The sequence below is a fragment of the Branchiostoma belcheri genome, unplaced genomic scaffold (genome assembly GCF_001625305.1).
Source record: "Branchiostoma belcheri isolate BF01 breed outbred unplaced genomic scaffold, Haploidv18h27 scaffold27, whole genome shotgun sequence".
NCBI lineage: Eukaryota > Metazoa > Chordata > Leptocardii > Amphioxiformes > Branchiostomatidae > Branchiostoma > Branchiostoma belcheri.
Window position 1 is genome coordinate 2,449,842 of NW_017803876.1, and position 18,519 is coordinate 2,468,360.

The window sequence follows — 18,519 nt, forward strand, 5'->3', positions numbered from 1 at the left end:
TTCAATGTTCCTCACAACCCAGGGCGCGCGAGTGATCAATACGTGCCTGAGATTAACATGCTTCGTTAACTTTGGCCTCATGGTTTTCATGTGATTCTGATTCATGTAATATCCCCGCGGGGTACAGACAGTCAGCCATAATTGGCGCGGGCGAACGATCCTTCTCCCCTTCTCTCTTGGATCCCGGACAACGTACGATTACAACAAGCAAGTAGTTTAAATACAAGACTTGCAACAAGCAAAAAGGTAGGTAACGTTATCATAAACGGCTCTTGGTTTTGCATTATATTAGCATATTCCTTTTGTGTCCTGTGCCAGAAACTGCCAGTCGTTAACAGGTTTCGATTTTGACGGAAGTAAATTTACCGGTCACCGGGCACTGAAATAGTAACTTAGTGCGGGCCAAGACTAGCATCGACCAGGCCTTTTGAAAACTTCCTAAACATCGTTGCATCCCACGCAGCCACTACTTCACCTGCTGTAAACTATGTCGGACGATGAACAACTGGCGCTGTTGAGTAGGAACAGTGACGATGAAACCGAAGTAAAGGCTCCCCCGCCGAGTGCTGATCAGGTACGTACAAAATACACGTACAGGCATCTATAATGTTGAGTAGATAGTTAATATATTAGGTCCGTCACCTTTGAAAGGTTTTTTTGGAGTTAACCGTTTCAATTGCCATTACCAGCCTTTTTTTTCACAAAATGTGTACTTCGGAAAGGCTGGGGAGGCAAATGTTGGGTCTTTGCTCAGAACCTACCCTGGCTTTCTATTGAATCACTTACATACTAATGTGAAGGGACAATCATATCCAAGATAAGTTATTTATTAAGAAAATGCCCTTTTTTCAGGGAGAGCACTCTTTGCAAAACTACCTTGCCCAGTTTGTCAGCATCATCGGCCTGTTCTGTCTGGTGACTACCGGGATAGTGCTCAGTGTTGGAGAAAGTCCAAGAGGTGCCGTGAACAACCACGTGGAGCCGTTCACGCTTGCTCCTCACGTCGCACCGACGTCTCCAATGGAAAATGCGCAGATGGAGTCAATCGGGCCTGAGAATTTGGAACGGTTTCTCTATATAGGTAATCAATATAATCGCAACGAAATGAAAGATGTGGGTGAATGATACACACACACACACACACACACACACACACATACGGGTACTGTATCATTACCTTCGCTAAGAAGATTATGTTTTCAGAGGCGTTCGTGTATGTACGTGTGTATGTGTCCGTCTGTAGACACGATAACTTGAGAAGACTTAATAAATGGATCGTTTTGATACTTGGTGTGTGGGTAGATAACTGCCTGGAATTTCATACTTGAGGTATTTGAAAGTTTAGTGTAGGTGAACATCATTAAACATAATGTATTCAAATCAGGACCTCATTTTCATAATTTATGTGAAAGTGCTAGAATGGCATTGTTTATTATTATCATATAGCCGGGTGACGTTGACCAATCAGAAGGCTCCATTCCACATTCCTTATGACGCCGTAACGTCACAAATAGAGTCAAAATTGGGTATTTATTCATCCCAATCCATACATTAAACAAACCCAATAATCACCCGCATATGACCTCAGGTGACCCAATAGAACACGGCTCTAGTTCTAAAAAATCCAAAAATAACTTGAGTTGTGTTCCAATGACCTCGGGTGACTCCCATAAGAACACCTCTTCCCTGCCTGTGACCCAGATAGAAGACATAGAACGTGAACTCTACCCAGTGACCTCAAGTGACTCCAGATGGAACTATGTTCTATTCAGCATGTGCAACGGGTAAATTGTACATTGTGTCACTTACTGCATCAGTTTGGATAGGCTATCGTGTAAGCTATATGATAATAGCGTTAATGGCCCGCCCTTTCTCGGTGAATATGGTGTGATAAAGCCTTGTCAGTTGCTATAACCACCTCATAAAGCCACCTCGTTCGCTGCGCTCACTTGGTGGCTTCATTCGGTGGTTATAGCAACTGACAAGGCTTTATCACACCATATTCACCTCGGGGCGGGTCATTAACCCTTAAATATATGACTGTCTTTTGGTTGAGAACATGATAAACTGATATAATTCATGAAAGTGAGGATCCTAGTTGCACAATCAGGGGGAATAGTCTATAATTTGTCAGTCATAAAGATTACCATCATTTGGCGAAGGTATGAGATCGGGGAACTCTAGTTTCCGCTACACTCTTCCTAAAGCATCTGCTCGGAGCCACATCAATGTTCAGTCTACTTTGGTAGCCTTGGTATTCTCCAACCTGTACTAGCTCCAAACCGATCCTCTGATCACTTCCCCGTGTTCCCCGTCGAATACTAGTATGCGGCATGGAGGCGATCAGAGGCAGGAGCGAAACGGAGTCAAGATAGACACATAGAACGGATCGCGGTAAACAAAATGATTTTAAAACTATTTAAACGTTACACATTGGCGGACATCATGTTCTACAATAAGCTTACAGTTGCTCGGGCTACTGTTGGTAACAGTGTTGACCATTTTCTGTCACTTGCAGCTATGATAGCCGGTCTGCTGTGGATAGTCGTGACTTTGCTCTGCCCTCCTGACTTCCTCATCGTCCAAGGCAACAACAACACTGGCTGCTCGGGACCGCTGGACAAGAAAGTGCTGCACCTTCTGCTAGCCACGCTCATCTTTGCCTTCGGGGCTGCACTCCTCCCTATCTTCAATATATTCGCCTACTATAGCAATGCTAAGTGCTATCGCGATGAAGCTTGGGGGTATGATCAACCTGAATGGATAGCTTATCAAATATGCCATTTCTTGTTCATCTTCATACAACCGCTCTTCTTTTTCAAATACGTCCAGCACGGCGCACAGCTGAAGTTTTGCAGGGGGTTGTCCCACTTTGTCCTCATGTGGTTGATGGGTACAAACGTAAGTCTGTGGTTTCATTTTCTGGTGGAAGAGTCAGGTGATGAAGAATCGTCCATACTAGTCTTGAAAAGCCCAGCTTCGGGACCGACATCTGGTATGAATACCTATATGATCAGACCTATTAATATCACTTGCCCAGCTTCTTCGGGCTTGCAGGGCCAGTTTCATGAAATACGCCCGTTTTTACAGCCTTTCGTTCTAGAATACTCACTCATCTCAGCTGGGCTTTTCCTGAATTTGTGGAACCGCATTGGGGAAAAACATACACAAGTACAACAAACAGATGGTCCGCCACGACAGACCACTTCCCTGCGCATCCCTCTAGTAGGTGGTTTGAGTCTGGGCGTTGCAGTAATTCTGGTACTGATAGTTATTACAGTTTTTCATTATACAAAACTCAATGACTTGGGTATCAAAACAGATATCTGCAATAACACAGTGGTTGAGACTGTGAAATCAGCATTAGACACCACTTTTGGATTATACTATGGATACCGTATAGCCATCTCCGTAATAGTCCTGTTCGGGTGCCTAACTATACTCCTTTCTCCAATAAAACAGATTATTCAAGGAGTGGAAACCTCTGGATTATTGCAAAGTTCCCCTGACATTGACCCCAAACACAGGGGTCACATTTGGATAGACACAGCTTTACTGATCTCTTCTGCTGCGGGTGTTTTTCTCATTAATGGCTTTGGCTTGGCGGCAGCTGCAGGTTTCACCAACTCCTCTGCCTGTGGATATATTTCCCACTTGTACATTGCTGACTGCGCCCTTGGCACAATCCACTGCATTGCTCAACTGTTGCTGATAATGGGAGGACTTCATCAGCAGTGGGAGGGAACAAAGTGGCGCACTTTTGTCTTCTCCTGCCTTTCCGCCATCAACCTTGGGCTTTGGGGAAGCGATCTGTACGAAGTCAAAAACATCACCACTACTGCACTTGGCCAAATCTACTTTGGCTCGGTTGTGTGGTCTGTAGTCATACATATTGCGTATCCCCTGTGCATCTTCTTCCGCTTACACTCTGCTGCAACTTTGTTCCCACTCATGATAAAATCCTGCCAGATTAACAATGTTGGTAGTCCTGAAAGTCTTAACATGCAACAATTGCCTGAATCTTTTTGACCAGCATGTAAACAGATGTAGATACGCAAAATTTCTTACTTTGGATCCCCCTGGACTCCCAGACAGGGAGCTTTGCAGATATGCAGGTTCAGATATCAGATATGGCTATTCTGTAAATCTAAATATTTTTATATAGAAGCAATAATTTTTGTAGGAACATTAGAATATATTGGGGACTAAAGTTCCTATCTTATCCACAAGTCAATAAATGTATTAGCGTTTGTGTGATCAGCTGTTAGGCAAAGAACTCACCAGAGTAAGTAGCTCCTCAATATGGTATCATAGATGTATACATGTAATTTCATTGTGTATCTTTTGTAAACAAGCAGAAAAATTCCTAACCAATCCTATTCACATACCTCTCAAGCAAATGCGTCTAACCACTTTTGGAAAACATCTTTAGTTACATGTACATTCAATAAAATGTAATGATGAAGTAATTGTTTGTAGACAGGTCAGTCATTGAAACAATTGAATTGATATATGAAAGATATGTGATATCTGGGGATTATTCAGCAGGTCGATGATGTAAAAAGATGTGTGGTTTCAAAATTATACTAGTATTCTTTGCATGCCCAGTATTTTCAATAATGTTATCCATTGTGAACAGCATATGCATTAATGTATTCATTGTACAAATGTAATTACATGTACTTAATTGTATTATTGTAAACAAGCTGTACGTGGGCAGGGTTCAAATCTATAAAATTATAATAATGGTGACTAGTGTAAAATGAATGTATACTGTGATGTACCATACCGACAGTTCTGCTCAATTCTTTATAAAGATGAAATAAAGTTGATCAAGGAGGTGTCATCATTCATGTATCCATGCTTCATCCATATGACCTGCATCACATGGTCAGCAGTCCCAGCCCCAATACTAGTATCTAAGTACAATAACATCTTCTATGAGAACACTAAGACATGTCACAAAACATAATGTACATATATTACTAGTATTATACAAAACACAGCCAACTACAGTATGGCATCAATTCCATGTCACTGGGGAGTCATCTGCACAGTTTGTTGAGCTTCTGTATCCCCAAGTTCGGCTGTGATGAGGCATGATGGGATTGCTGACTGGAGGGTCTGTAGGGTGACCTCTGGGTCCTTCACCCCTGGGAGGTCAGCCAGGTGTAATCTCTGCAGCAGCCTGGGAAACAAGATTGAGTTGTTGAATAGTTAAGTTCTTCACTGTGCACTTCAGCTAGGAGAAACAGACATAATTGTCCTGATAAAGATGACATCGAAACATCATTCAAATGTCAGCCCTTGCTAAACAAGTGGTTGTGAATAAAGAACTTTGCTATTCAATCATCCACCAACCTGATGAAAATATTCAATGATTTAATTGTTTAAAAATTTGTTCATACCAAGAAGTGACAGGTCTTCATATTGAGTATTCAGAGCCTGATAGGCCTAACTAAATTTTCTTAAGAAGAGAAATTTAGAAGTATTACTTGAGGTCCTGCAGTGCCAGTATTCCCCTGTCTGTGACCAGCTGGCCACAGTGTGAGATCTCCAGACTGTGCAGACTGTGGCTGAGTGGTGCAAGTCTCTCCAGGCAGGCATCCTGCAGGTACGGGCACCTGCTCAGCTTCATGGTACGTACAGCCTTCAGACCATCTGGACAAACATGTACACACATAAAATATTTTATTGACATTTCCCTTACATTTTATTGACTATTTCACTTACATTCCAATTCAATACACAGTAAGTCCATAATAGTAATACAAGTCATTAGAAGGCATTTCATTTTACAATCTCCAATATACAGAGAAAATATTGCAAGATTTCAGTTGGGTTAGAATAGTTTGCCACATATCGTAAGACACCATTCAAAAATTCCTCTCCTGGAGGAGTTGGGATGTAAATACCATTAATGATCATTGAAACCTGGTGGCTTGTAAAATTTAACTCAGCAGGTAGTTTAGCAGGGTTCCTTGCATCTGCTGAGTGTACAGTGTAATTTACATTAAATGGTATGACTGTTTCAGTACTCACCAAGAAGATCAAACCCCTCTGCCTGTACATCAGCCCAGCTGGCATCTATCTCCTCTATCATAAACTTGCCCAGAGGCCCAGTGCCCAGGTTGTTGTAGTTATGGAACCATTCCTCCACATCCTGTATCCTCACCGCCCCTCCACACCTGGTGATCCACTCTGCTGCAGCTCTCTCCTGCCCAACTCTGTCTATATGGGCTCTGTCAACCCTGATAGGAAAGTAATCGCCTGTTACCAAACCTATCTTACCTCCCAAGTCTGTTGTCTTCTCTGCTAAAGACTTGGGAGCTAAAATAGTGTTGGTAACCGGGCTAAGAAAGTAATGCAAAGGAAACAACAGTTGTTTCCGTAAAATATACTGCAATAATTTGCTGACACACTTCACTAACATGGCAGAAATTGATTAGTTGTCCAAAAAATTAAAAAAAGGATTAATGAAATATTCCATATCAGTATCAGTATCTGAACAGCCGGTATAATATACCTTTTCCATAACACACCCATTTTGCAGATAGGTGACATGGCAGCAGTGGGAAATATAATTTTTCTAGATTTTCTAGAAACTTTTCTTGAAACTATCAGATAGTCCTTACTTGTTGAACACCTTGTGCAACATATCATAGTCCACCCAGATCTTTGTCCGGACTTTCTCCTTCTCTTTGTTGTCCCTCTTAAAAGTGTGGTTTCGCTGGGACACTGTTATACAGGTGCATGGTCTCAGTATGGTGGTCATCTGGTGGAGCAGGGGAGAAACATGCTTAATTTTGATTATGTTGAACACTAGTAATATTGTCCTTTTCTACAGTATAATTTTATGTAACTGATGATTATAGTACTAATTAACCTGACGGAATATTTACATGATTCCTGGAGGAAATAAATATGAATCAACATATATCTTAGTCTGAGCGACAGGATATACATGTGTTGTTGTTGTTGTTGTTGTCCTTGTTTAACGTCTATTATGTCGCTAGACGTGGTCTCTAGGTGCTCAGTTTTTCACTTGGTTCAGTTCAGAGTCAATGATCTCTCTAGGTATTAACACTTGGTGACTCAAAATGTGTGTGCTAAATTATGCTAACTATATGGCCTAAATAAGTATGATTTATTGATTATCGTGATATGCAACGTAAATGAAATTATTTGCAAGATTACAAGAACAGCGCTTGTCTACTTGATACAGCAGCCATGGTGCCCTGATGAGGATGTCTCTGCCTCGCAGTTATACGAGTATCTAGCACTGCATGATAAAAACTAACTCCAGAAGGGGGGGGGCATATTCAGTAAAATATTCTGATAGTCATACTTGAGGCAAAGTCCTTACTATAAAAACAAACACGAAACATTTCTTTGTAATTCTCTTGTCATCATGTTCAGTACTAAGTCGCAGTACATCCAAATCGACGGCAGTTTATTCCAATCAAAAAGAACCTTTACCTTGGTCGCCGCGTTTCTCATGAGCGCTGCCATCTTGGCTCTTTGGACTAGTTCATTGTACAACTGAGGGATGTGAGGCATAAATTAAATCCGACATTTTGGAATCATAACAACAGAGATGAACTTCCCACTCTATAAACAAAACTAATTGCAGATTTATGTATTGTTTGACAGATTATACGCTACTTCTTAACTTTTAAATGCATCTTTTCGGCTTTTGACCACCCCTATTATATCAATGACATGATCCGGTGTTGCCCTTTGACATCAAACTGAAGTGAAAACATCTCTTCCCAATGGCAGCAGTCCTGACATCAGCGTGTGTCAGAAACAAGGTCAGTGTCATGATCATAGGTGATGGTGTCGGGTACTGTTAACGAATTCTGCAAGGTTTCTTAGTGTATTACCGATCAAATGGCATCCAGGCTGGTGGGTCGTTTGAAATTCGGACCAATATATTTGTAATATGCAAGCAACAGTTTTCTGACGTGAGAACATGCACGTAACGTTGGTTACACGGTCATGGTCATGGGCTTAGAGTTATGGTCTGAAGCTAATGTTACGTGATAACGCGCCATGCAGCCTGTAAGCCCGTAAACTGCTCAATGCATGTAGCTGAGGGAAGCCTAGTATCTCCATAAAACTGCTATATAGGGTTAAGGTTAATAGGTTATAGGGTTAATATCATTGAAATCATCATAATTTTAACATCATCTATTTCTCATGCGAAAGCTGTTGTGTGTGTGTCAGGTGTTCCCTGTCCTGCTGCTGTCCAACACCTCCACACGTCTGCACACTGCACCTACCAGACTGCTGTGGGGATGGCTCAATACTGTCTTCAACAAGTAAGTTTGCAACATGTTGCAATTTTTAATCGTGTCCATCTAATGCTCATGTTTTCAGACCAGGTAGGCAGTAAGTGCTGATCTGTATTTCAGTTCGTATTAAGAAGTCAACTTTAAGAGCATAACAATATATCAAATCTTTTCTTAAAAATTAGTGTTTTCAGTCATATCATATTGGTTATATCAATAAAACTTGCTTGAATACCATTAATTACTTTTGCATGTAACATTTTCTCAGTACATTGTATTCCTATCTTTTTTTTGTGAATAAAAAAGCTATTTACATATCAGCACCTAAAGTAGCTATAGGGATGGTGTGAGAAAGTATGTAGAATGAGTACAAATAGTGATATCAGACAATGCCAGTCTGACTGCCTTCTTTTTGTACAGGGTTGATGACAAGCGGATTGAGCAAGTGGGTCCAGACCGAGCGGCGGCAGAGTGGCTGCTGAGATGCGGCGCTCACCTCAGGTTCAAGGACAGACCCTCCTGGCAGAGAGACTACAACACCCTCCCCACAGGACCTCCACAGAAGTTCAAGATCGAGGAAATTGATGCCACAGACTCGGGTGTCATGCACATCGGATTTGAACATTTCAGTAAGTATCATTTACAATGTATCTTCTGACTTGCAATCCAGACCTTGCAATCAGCAAAACACAAGAATTTATCTCTACCCTACTCCTTATCAAAATTTTCCTATTAACTGTGCAGTGTTACATTTTCTGACATTTCAGTTTTGTTTCACATCTACCCAGCATGTCATCAAAATCTGTCACTACAAATACTTTCCGAAAATTATTTCATCAGGTTCGTTAGGACACAAGATCGTATAGGCATTTTCTTCTTACACAACCAGTAGTGTTTTTCACCTGCTTAGTTACATTTTGATGTCTGTCAGGCATCGAAATGTAGGCAGGTAAGAACAAATCCCTATATACTTACCATTGGCAGTGGTCGAAATACTTTTTTTCAGTGTTCTGCAATATTGCAGAAGAGTCAAAATTTTGTTCTGCAATTTGGAAATACTTTCTGCAAATACACAAGCCTCTATACTACAATCTTGCAAGTTTATAAGCATGAACTATTGATTGATATGCAAATTAGTGAAGACAAATTTTTGGAAGTCCAAAAGGAAACAAAAGACAGACAAGTCAAGACAAGGTTGATATAAATTAGTGAAGAAGCTCCTGTTGTTTCAGAACAGGTCTTTAAGTGTTGTCTGTCCTTAGGGCCAAGAGCACCAAATCCCAAGTGCCAATTTTTCCTGCTGCAAAATTGCAGATTGTATAAATTTTTCTTCTGCAATCTTTGAAATCTATCTGCAGATTGCAGACAGGTATTTCGAACACTGATTGATGTTGTATCCTTGCAGAACATCTGAAGCATGTGAAGTCTGTGACACTGAACAGGTGCATGTACATCACAGATGAGTGCATAGGGAAGCTGAACCTCCTGGCAGGTACACTGCAGCACCTGGAGGTATCCAGCTGTGGAAACGTCACTGATAAAGGACTCATGCAGCTTAAAGACCTGAGGTACTTTATTTGGTGTACAAGACTTATTACTACAAAACATCTGTAGTCTGTGTGGAAATTAAAGGGGTCATTCCAGCATTTTTACCTTGGGGTGATAGTTTTCCAAGAACATATAAGGTAACATTTCATTGGATGAAGCTTTTGAAGTGTGTAGTGTTTTGACTTGGTTGGGGAACAAGAAATGACACACAAGACTTGAAGATGGCACAGCTAGTGTGTTAATTACAATTTCTGTGTGATCTCTAGCGATCTTCAGAAACCATGTAAGAAAGTGCATATGATATGGTGAAAACACACTTCCATGTGATGCATTCATTCCTTGTTGCTGTTACAGTTTGTTGGAGACTCTGAGATTGTTTGACCTACCAGCTGTGAAAGACAAGACTGGCACAGTCCATCTGCTAGAACATGCCCTGCCAAACTGTAAGATAGATGCAGAGGGAATATGAGAAGACTGAGTAAAACAATGTTTCACCCTGCTGGTGAAATAAATAACATGAGAAACCCCAGCTGATTTGGTTCTAGAGGAACATACCATTCCTGAATGCTGTTCAGTACTGGCTGGAGGCCAAGCCTAATTTCTCTGTGTTCAGCCATATTTGAATATGTCATGACTACTTTTAATGTGTCACAAAGGCTGTTGACTTGAGGATGGGAGACTTGGCAGGGCTAGTACTACTTCTAGTTCTCTCAGTCACTCAATGTTTCTGCTCAAGACAATATAATAATCAATATGTAACACCAGAGTAAGCTTTTGAACTGAGTTTTTAACTCTGTTGACAACACAGTACAAACCTGAAACATATGCAGGTTTGCTGGGAAATGTTAAGGAGTCTGTTTTATATGTTTTCTTTGGCAACATGAGGCTTAATGGAAAGGATAGGATTGCAAGATAAGATATTGCAAGGGAAACATTCATACTTTAAAACAAATGTGTATGTTTTTCTCCTGCACAGCATGAAATATGTGACCATCCTTGTGATGCTTTATATATAATTTGATGGATGTGTTATAATGTAAGTAATATTCAGGAAGCCATAGAGGCAGTTTAAGTGTGGTTCAATCAACCTCTGTGAAACCGTTAGTAGGTTTAATAAAGACAACATGTGGTTGACAACAATTTAATGCGCATCATTTCTCAGCATTGAATTCCAATACATAATTGTACTTTACAATATTCCTTTTAACTGCATGTACACAGTTTGTCCATAGACAAAGGCAGAACACAAGAAGTCTTTTCAATGTCTTCAATATACAATCTGATAAATCTGATATGTACATGTATATAACATTCAATTGTGATGTCACAAAATCTTCAGATGTGTTCTCACCCCATCAAACTATTTGAACTGAAAGGTATCTAAGTTGCAGCTGTAGATGTAGCATCTTGCTGTTGTTTTTCTTCTGCTTCTTTTTCTTCCACTTTTTCTGTTGGCTTGTCGAGAAGTTTCACATCCTTGTTTTCCAAGGCAGACAGGTCCATCTTGATGCCCAGCTGTGCTGCCTTCTTCACGTAGTCCACACCCTCAAACTTGCACCATGGCATTGCCTCCTCCATCATCAGCACAATCAGTTCCTTGTACTTCACATTGGGCATCTCTTCCATCTTAACAACATGCAGACTCCTGGAAATAGGAAGAAAGACAGATTTGTGATATTGTCCCAAAGATTTCTAAAGTGGACAAGAGCTTTCCAATTTAAAAATTGATTTAACTGTCCTTCAACTAACTTCCTGTTTAGTTCCCACACGTGTCAGACTTAATGTTACATCAAACCAAGGACATTATAATGTCTCTGATCAAACTGAAAATGCAACCAATGAACTGAACTGAACTGAAAATGCAACCAATTTTTAATGTACAACATCGTATCAGTGGACTACTTAAACCATACCAGAGCCACAGTAATTTAAGTATAGAATAACTTGCCTGACATTGTGCAGAGCTGAGATGCCTCTCTCTGTGACCCGGGGACACCTGCTGATGTCCAGATAAACAAGCCTCCCGCTGAACTCATGCAGCTTGGACAGGCAGAAGTCATCTACATGGGGACAGTCTGCAAGCCTCAACTCTCTCATGTCTCCCAGAAGTTCTGTAAGTGACAGGAAAGCAAGCATTAAGTGTGTTTATAGGTGCTCAAAGTTTCAAATAGTTGACACATGTATGGAAAACTCTTGAGCAATTCCTAGTGGATGTCTCAGCTTACGACAACATGAAGTGTACAACAGCAATATCGTATCTTTCTCAATATCAACAATACATGTGCCAAGAAACAGATGCTGTAAAATATGAATACAGTAACAGCAATGTTACAACTTGCATCCAACATGTATAATGGATACATACCTAGGTTTGACAGCCCGTTGTAAGAAATGTCCGTCCCGCTGAGGTCCACAGCCTCCACAGTCTCCTCCATCATCTGCCTGATTTGGAACTTCCTGTAGCTCCCTCCGTGCCAGTCCTCCTGGTTCTTGTAGCGGACTGCTCCTCGCAGCTGGAGCACCCATACGGCCACTGCAATCTCTGTGTTGAACTGGGTTACATACCATGATGTCAGTCTGGAAAATAAATTTTACATTAATCAAAATGTGGCAAAACAGCACATGGTACCTGGAAGATCCTGTGGAAGGTAACATTGAAAATCTGAGTGATTAGTTTTACAGAAAAGTTTCAAATGTGGTATATTTAACTTAGTTGTCTTACTCTTAGGACTTGTTACCAAGAACTCTCCGATCAGATATTGTGGGGTTTGTGCAAAACTAGAGCATTAAAAATTAAACATGTTGGTTGCTGAGCAACCAACATGTTTAATTTTTTTTTTACTTTTTGTGAATCACATATAACTAAAGAAACATAACATTTTATACTACTATGCATAAAATCAAATTCCACAACCAAATCTGAAACTAAAACTAGTAAAAGCTCTCACCTATTTCTAAAGAGCAGATTACGCCCATCCCTGTCAAGCTTCATCTCAAACCAATAATGGAGTTCATAAAATGTTTTCTTGAACCACTTCAGAAAGTGCTCCCAGTCTTCCTTAAGCGTTGTCCTCCTTCCATCAAAAGGTCTTTCTGGAATTTCTCTCCTCTCTGCAAGTTCAGATGGAGTCAGGAATGGTGTTAGATGTCTTGTCCCATGTTCCCCAGGAGTTGCTCTCACATTGTGTTTTTCCGTGTCGGCGATGTCCACACCAAATCTCTTCCTTAGTGCTTCTATCTCACTTTCAGATGTGGACTCCTGTGGTTCTGAACCATAGATGGGTAAGTTTGAAACTGACACGTCTGAAATGTCTCCACTTGGTCTGAATCCTGCTGATGGTGAGGTTTTTGCGGTGCCTTGTCCAGACAGGCGTGAAGATGTTCTATAGAGCAGGGTGGTTGCACGGCTCATGTAGCAGATGCTTGTGCACTGTACAAGCTGAAAATGCAATTTAAACTAGAGTTCCCCGATCTCATACCTTCGCCAAATGATGTTAATCTTTATGACTGACAAATTATCGATTAGATTATTCCCCCCTGATTTAAAAATAGGAACCTAATTTTCATGAATTATATCATTTTATCATAATCTCAAGCAAAAGACAGTCTTATATTAACAAACAATGCATTCTAGCATTTCCTAATAAATTATGCAAATGAGGTCCTGATTTGAATAAATTATGTTCAATGATGTTCACCTCAATTTAACTTTCAAATACCACAAGTATGAAATTCCAGGCAGTTATCATTACATAATTATAAAATTTCCTCATTAATTATGCAAATTAAGTCATTATTAACATAATCAATATCTTCCCTTGTTTCTCTCGTTGTCAATTACCAATGTCGCAAGCTTCAATTGTCGTATCATGGCATGCAGATGATTTATAGAATTTCCCCATAAATTATGCAAATTACATCCATATTTGCATAATTGTCACATAATTATATTAAGCATCACGTAAGCTACCTATATACCAAAAACCACGACGATCCGTCAACTGGTTCTTGAGTTATCCCCTTTTGAATATTTTCAAGAATATATCCCTGCAGTTCCAGAGCAAGCCGCTAGGGGGCCTAAACTCACGTCAATTCTTCCCCAGCACAAGAGCTACCTACCATCCAAATTTCATCACCATAGCATGTCTAGATCATGAGATATCAAAACCGGAAGTTCAGGTGCAGTACCATAACAAGCCGCTAGGGGGTCCAAAATCTAATCATTTTGAGGTCTCATCAAGACCTACCCAGCTATCAAGTATCAAGACAATCCATCAAGGCCTTCTCAAGTTATCGTGTTTACAGACAGACACACACACACACAAACACACACATACACGAACGCCCCTGAAAACATAACCTTCTTGGCGAAGGTAATTAAGTCAAGCAGCCAGTGAAACTAAAACCAATGGTTCTAGCTTGACCAACTGCATTTTTTTCATAGCCATTTAAAAAAAGTCGCATTTCATTTACATAGGATATCTGCAGTAGACTAAATTAAACTAAACAGCTGGTAGTCGTGTGCCTTATAATATTACCATAATTGTTGACACTCACTGATTGAGATATGATGATGATGATGACTAGTACTACATGTAGTATGTGAGATCGATCTTGTCATTCACGAGTTGCACATTCCCAGGATCCTTTGCGCCCAGGGTAGGTCACGTGGGCGTCAGGGTAGGGAAAGGTCTCGGTAAACCACGTGACTCATCCTCGGCTCTGGTCGGAAGAAGGTGCCCTAAGCGATATCTGGCCGATAGTAGGCTGGGAGCATTCACATTTTCACGTAGTGTGTTGAATCAACCCTATCCTATCCCATACCGATAGTCATGGAGCAAAAATTCGATGCCGCTTTGCCGTACGAACGCCGTGAAAAACTACGTGCCTCCCGCCGCCGGCAGTGGTGTCAGCCATTTTTGAAATTTCCGAGCGCTCGCGAACACTTCCGACTTCTTCCGACCAGAGCCGAGGATGAGTCACGTGGTTTACCGCGACCTTTCCCTACCCTGTGCGCCCACGTGACCTACCCTGTGCGCAAAGGATCCTGGGAATGTGCAACTCGTGAATGATGCCAGGGAAATTTTAAGCACAATTTCTATGAGTTTGACACAATTTAACATGGTTCAATTAGTTGGAGTATTTACAGCAGAGCTATACACTTTATGCTTTAAAAATGCTACACTAATACCAGTGGTTTTTAACTGTTGAGGCAAGTTTTTATACCATACTGCTCACCTTGCTGAGACCAGGCGTCCATGCCATGATTGACCCCAGTTGACCTTTGCCTTCACGCCGAACGTCAGAGGTAACCCTCTACTCATTGGATAGTGCATACAGCAATGGACCAATCAGTGACCTACATTTCTATTTGGACGAATCACGTACAGCTAGTGCTAAAATGCACCAATCAGAGATTGCCTTTTACAATCGTCAGTACAGCAGCCCGGCCGCCATATTTGCGGGTACAAATTTTTCCTGGTGGTCCGAAGAGGGAGAGTTGTTGCGTTCTGTGCCCGTAGCAAAGGAAAGAAACCTCGAAATGAACAGAGTACTGGTAGGTGTTTGACTCCACACTTTTAAGGCTTACGCACGATAACTGTAGTTTGGTGGGGGTTACTTGCAACGGAAAATATGAAACTGGGAGTAGAGATGACCTTCAAAAATTTACGTTCAAGCACTAAACTGTATGTTGTTTCTTCAACCTTGATTCCTTGACGGAATAAACGTGTTATTGCCAAAATAAAACCCAAGTCGAAAAAAATTGCAATAAGCAATAATTTGTCAAACATCAATCCAACCAAATTCTACTAAGAATTTACTCAGGCAAATAATAAATCAGGATTGGATGCATACTGCATGCTACTAACTTTTGGTAGTGGTAGAGGGAAGTTATTTTGGGCTACAAATTTGTCGACATGGTACATGCAAAATATATGTTTTGCAACTGATTTTGGACGACTAGTATGAAATTGATAAAGCATGAAATGTATTTATAATGTCAATGTCATGTTACATACATGTATATTTATTCTCTGGACACCATGACGTCATGACATTGAAGTTGACATCAAAACCTGTCAATATGATGTAGATGTCATCATCATGTATAAAGTAACACTGTGTGAAATATTGATTTTATGAAAGTAGAAATATCCCATCTAATGTTGTATCCTCATGTTGCTGTCTTAGGCGGCAAGATTGCTCGTCCAGAGAGCGGGGTTTTCCACGTCCACCAGAAAAGCTCTGGACAATAAAGTTCTGGAGAAGCAGAAAATCATGCAGGTATGTAGAAAGATTCACAAAGTTAAAACCATAGATTGTGCTGTGGTTGCTCCAAATCTAAGATTGGGAAGGTGATGACTTCCTTCTCTTCCATTTTATTACATTTGTATTGATTTTGAGAAAATTTGCCCCACCCCTGGACCAGAATAATATCTAAGAGAAAGTCCTTAGCTGCCTAGGAAAGTTTGAACCAATTGTACAGTCACGACTTACACAAAACTAGTATTCAGTAACAAGCAAGAACTTTCTTACAAGCTTTTTTAAAGCAACTACCCTCAAACCAGTTTACCTTTGTGATCAGATTTCAGACCAAAAAGTGATTGCTCACTTATATGTTGTTTACAGGCGCCGGGTGGGGAGATGGTGTACCTGAAGGGTGGATCAGGAGATAAGGCCTGTTACCGTGCGACCATGGGGCTTGTCATCTTCGGCGTGGGCTATTCTATCTTCAGCCTCCTTGCTGCTTGCCTGCCAAAGAAGTCAGAATGACCAGCAGCAGCCTCCAGAGTGCCCCCTTTGTTTTCCCCCTGTAGGTTGTAAATCTGCTCAACAGTTTGGTGTGTGGGACTGGGTCCTGACCTATACCATCACACACTGATTCCACCAACTGCTGGTAGTCTCTGGAAGTACCATGACATCACGTACCATGCCTGTCAAATTGCACTGAATCAAATACAGTATCTGTGTGTAAAATATTGACCTCTGTCCTTGCTGGAAATGAAGGAATGAAATAAATGGTAGTAAAATGGTTGTCTTGGTTGTCAATGATTAACAACTTTGTACATTGCTGCCCAACTGGGCAAAGTACATAAAAGTTTAAGATCACAAATATCATAAAGAAGTTAAACTTTACACAACCAAAATTGGGTCAAGTGTCTTAATAAGTACTGTACCTAAATTGATTTGGGATACAAGTTACTGTTAGGAACTGCAATAAGAATACAGCAGCTTGGCAAGGGTTAGAAAGCCCTATTGAAACCATCTACATCTAGATGATTTCACAGTGGGTTGCTGGAAATGTAGGTATTTGCTATAGGATACACTAGTAGCTGGCAATGCATTTGCAACAACACTCACGTCCTCAGTGGCATTGGTGCCCAACCAGTTATCCCGGGCCATGAGGCAGTATCAAGTTGGCCAGGCAGTACCGGTATATACGTTACCCAGACAGCCAAATATACATTATCCATTGGCCGCTTCGGTGGCTATCGGCTAATGGACACACCTCTGGCCAATGGATACTGCCTTGCCACCGTATGATCTGCTTGGAGATTACTTGGTCGTCTCCTCATCTGCCGCGACACCTTGCAAGACACAGTTGAACTGCAAACGAAGTATGCCTGATTTTGCCTTCGTTTTGCTTGTGTTTGGCGTGTTGATCACAACTACCTTGTCTGTAGCGGTTACCCTCAATCCTTTCAAAAGATAATACATTCCTCCCATCTACTTTTGTGGCTGGGAAAGACCAACACGAGACCAGAGGAAACTCCTTTGTTCTTCGCCGCTCTGCTCATAAATACGTAATGACCTGGTGCTTGTCTGGCCGCTCAAGTGGCGTCCAGTCACCTGTTCCTCACCATAGCAACGAAAGTTTACCCGGCTTTGTGTCATAGGCTGCACGAGAATGGCGGAGTCGACTCCCCTTTCGGGAACAGGCGGCGTATCCTTTACCTTTCGTGAATTGTGCACGGTGACCATTTGATTGTATTATCGACGGACTCCGATCCCGTATCCACACAGCGGCGGGAGGGACACCTGTTCTCGGCCAGAGGGGCCAGCGAAGCCGGAGGACTCGTTCGTGGTCCGGAGTTCTCCCCCTATGGGCCGGCATGCCAGCACACTCCGCTTAAGTCAACGTTGCCTTGCTCGCGGGTTATGTTTGCCTGGAGTGTTGTCTGTCCTCAATAGGCCACCAACGGCCGATGTGCACTGCTGTATCGTGGACGAATCTCAAACCACAGATTTTTCCAGTTTTAGACTGTTTTCGTGTTCCTCTTTGAAGGTATGAAGTCGCCGTATTGAACGAGTCTGTTGACCGCCACAAGTTAAGTGTTGCTACCGAGTGCCCATTGTAACCAAGTCGACAGAACACTTCCTGGTTGATGTAAGTTTTTGGCGCGGCACGGTCCCCACAGCGACACCACCAGGATGCCGGTCGCCACGACGCGCTTAGAACAACTGCAGATCATCAAGCTGCTGCAATGTGTGAGGCTGGAGGATCGCCCACAGATAGAGAAGATGACCACACACGGCATCCCTTCTCTCATCAACTACAGCGAGCCGAACCAGGGGGAGTCCGTGCTCCATCTGGCAGCCGTCACCAACAACGAGGAGCTGGTGAGGTTCCTGCTGGGGCTGGGAGCTCACCCGAATGTCCAGGACTTCGAGGGCA

At 41.6% G+C, this 18,519-nt stretch overlaps 4 protein-coding genes across 4 annotated transcripts in view; 2 read left to right on the forward strand and 2 right to left on the reverse strand.

Annotated features, from left to right (window-relative positions):
- Positions 1-4,916: 4,916 nt before the first annotated feature.
- On the reverse strand, positions 4,917-7,576 carry LOC109472195 (ATP synthase subunit s, mitochondrial-like). The gene is made up of 5 exons (XM_019771792.1): positions 7,480-7,576; positions 6,636-6,775; positions 6,043-6,251; positions 5,496-5,661; positions 4,917-5,188 (listed from the first exon to the last, which is right to left on the reverse strand). The coding sequence occupies exons 1-5, from the start codon at positions 7,558-7,560 to the stop codon at positions 5,035-5,037; spliced, it is 750 nt and encodes a 249-aa protein (XP_019627351.1). The 5' UTR covers positions 7,561-7,576; the 3' UTR covers positions 4,917-5,034.
- Positions 7,577-7,651: 75 nt separating this feature from the next.
- LOC109472198 (ATP synthase subunit s, mitochondrial-like) lies at positions 7,652-10,974 on the forward strand. Its single transcript, XM_019771796.1, has 5 exons — positions 7,652-7,814; positions 8,230-8,324; positions 8,715-8,923; positions 9,700-9,862; positions 10,197-10,974. The coding sequence occupies exons 1-5, from the start codon at positions 7,776-7,778 to the stop codon at positions 10,309-10,311; spliced, it is 621 nt and encodes a 206-aa protein (XP_019627355.1). The 5' UTR covers positions 7,652-7,775; the 3' UTR covers positions 10,312-10,974.
- Positions 10,970-15,195, reverse strand: LOC109472187 (ATP synthase subunit s-like protein). Its single transcript, XM_019771780.1, has 5 exons — positions 15,081-15,195; positions 12,791-13,281; positions 12,208-12,419; positions 11,791-11,953; positions 10,970-11,487 (listed from the first exon to the last, which is right to left on the reverse strand). The coding sequence occupies exons 1-5, from the start codon at positions 15,105-15,107 to the stop codon at positions 11,223-11,225; spliced, it is 1,158 nt and encodes a 385-aa protein (XP_019627339.1). The 5' UTR covers positions 15,108-15,195; the 3' UTR covers positions 10,970-11,222.
- Positions 15,196-15,256: 61 nt separating this feature from the next.
- LOC109472140 (ankyrin repeat and EF-hand domain-containing protein 1-like) overlaps positions 15,257-18,519 on the forward strand; it is a 16,218-nt gene continuing 12,955 nt past the window's right edge. The window contains exons 1-3 of the mRNA XM_019771715.1: positions 15,257-15,399; positions 16,035-16,127; positions 16,473-18,516. Of these exons, the coding sequence (XP_019627274.1) occupies positions 18,276-18,516 (241 nt within the window). The 5' untranslated portion in view covers positions 15,257-15,399; positions 16,035-16,127; positions 16,473-18,275. The remainder of the gene's footprint in view (positions 15,400-16,034; positions 16,128-16,472; positions 18,517-18,519) is intronic.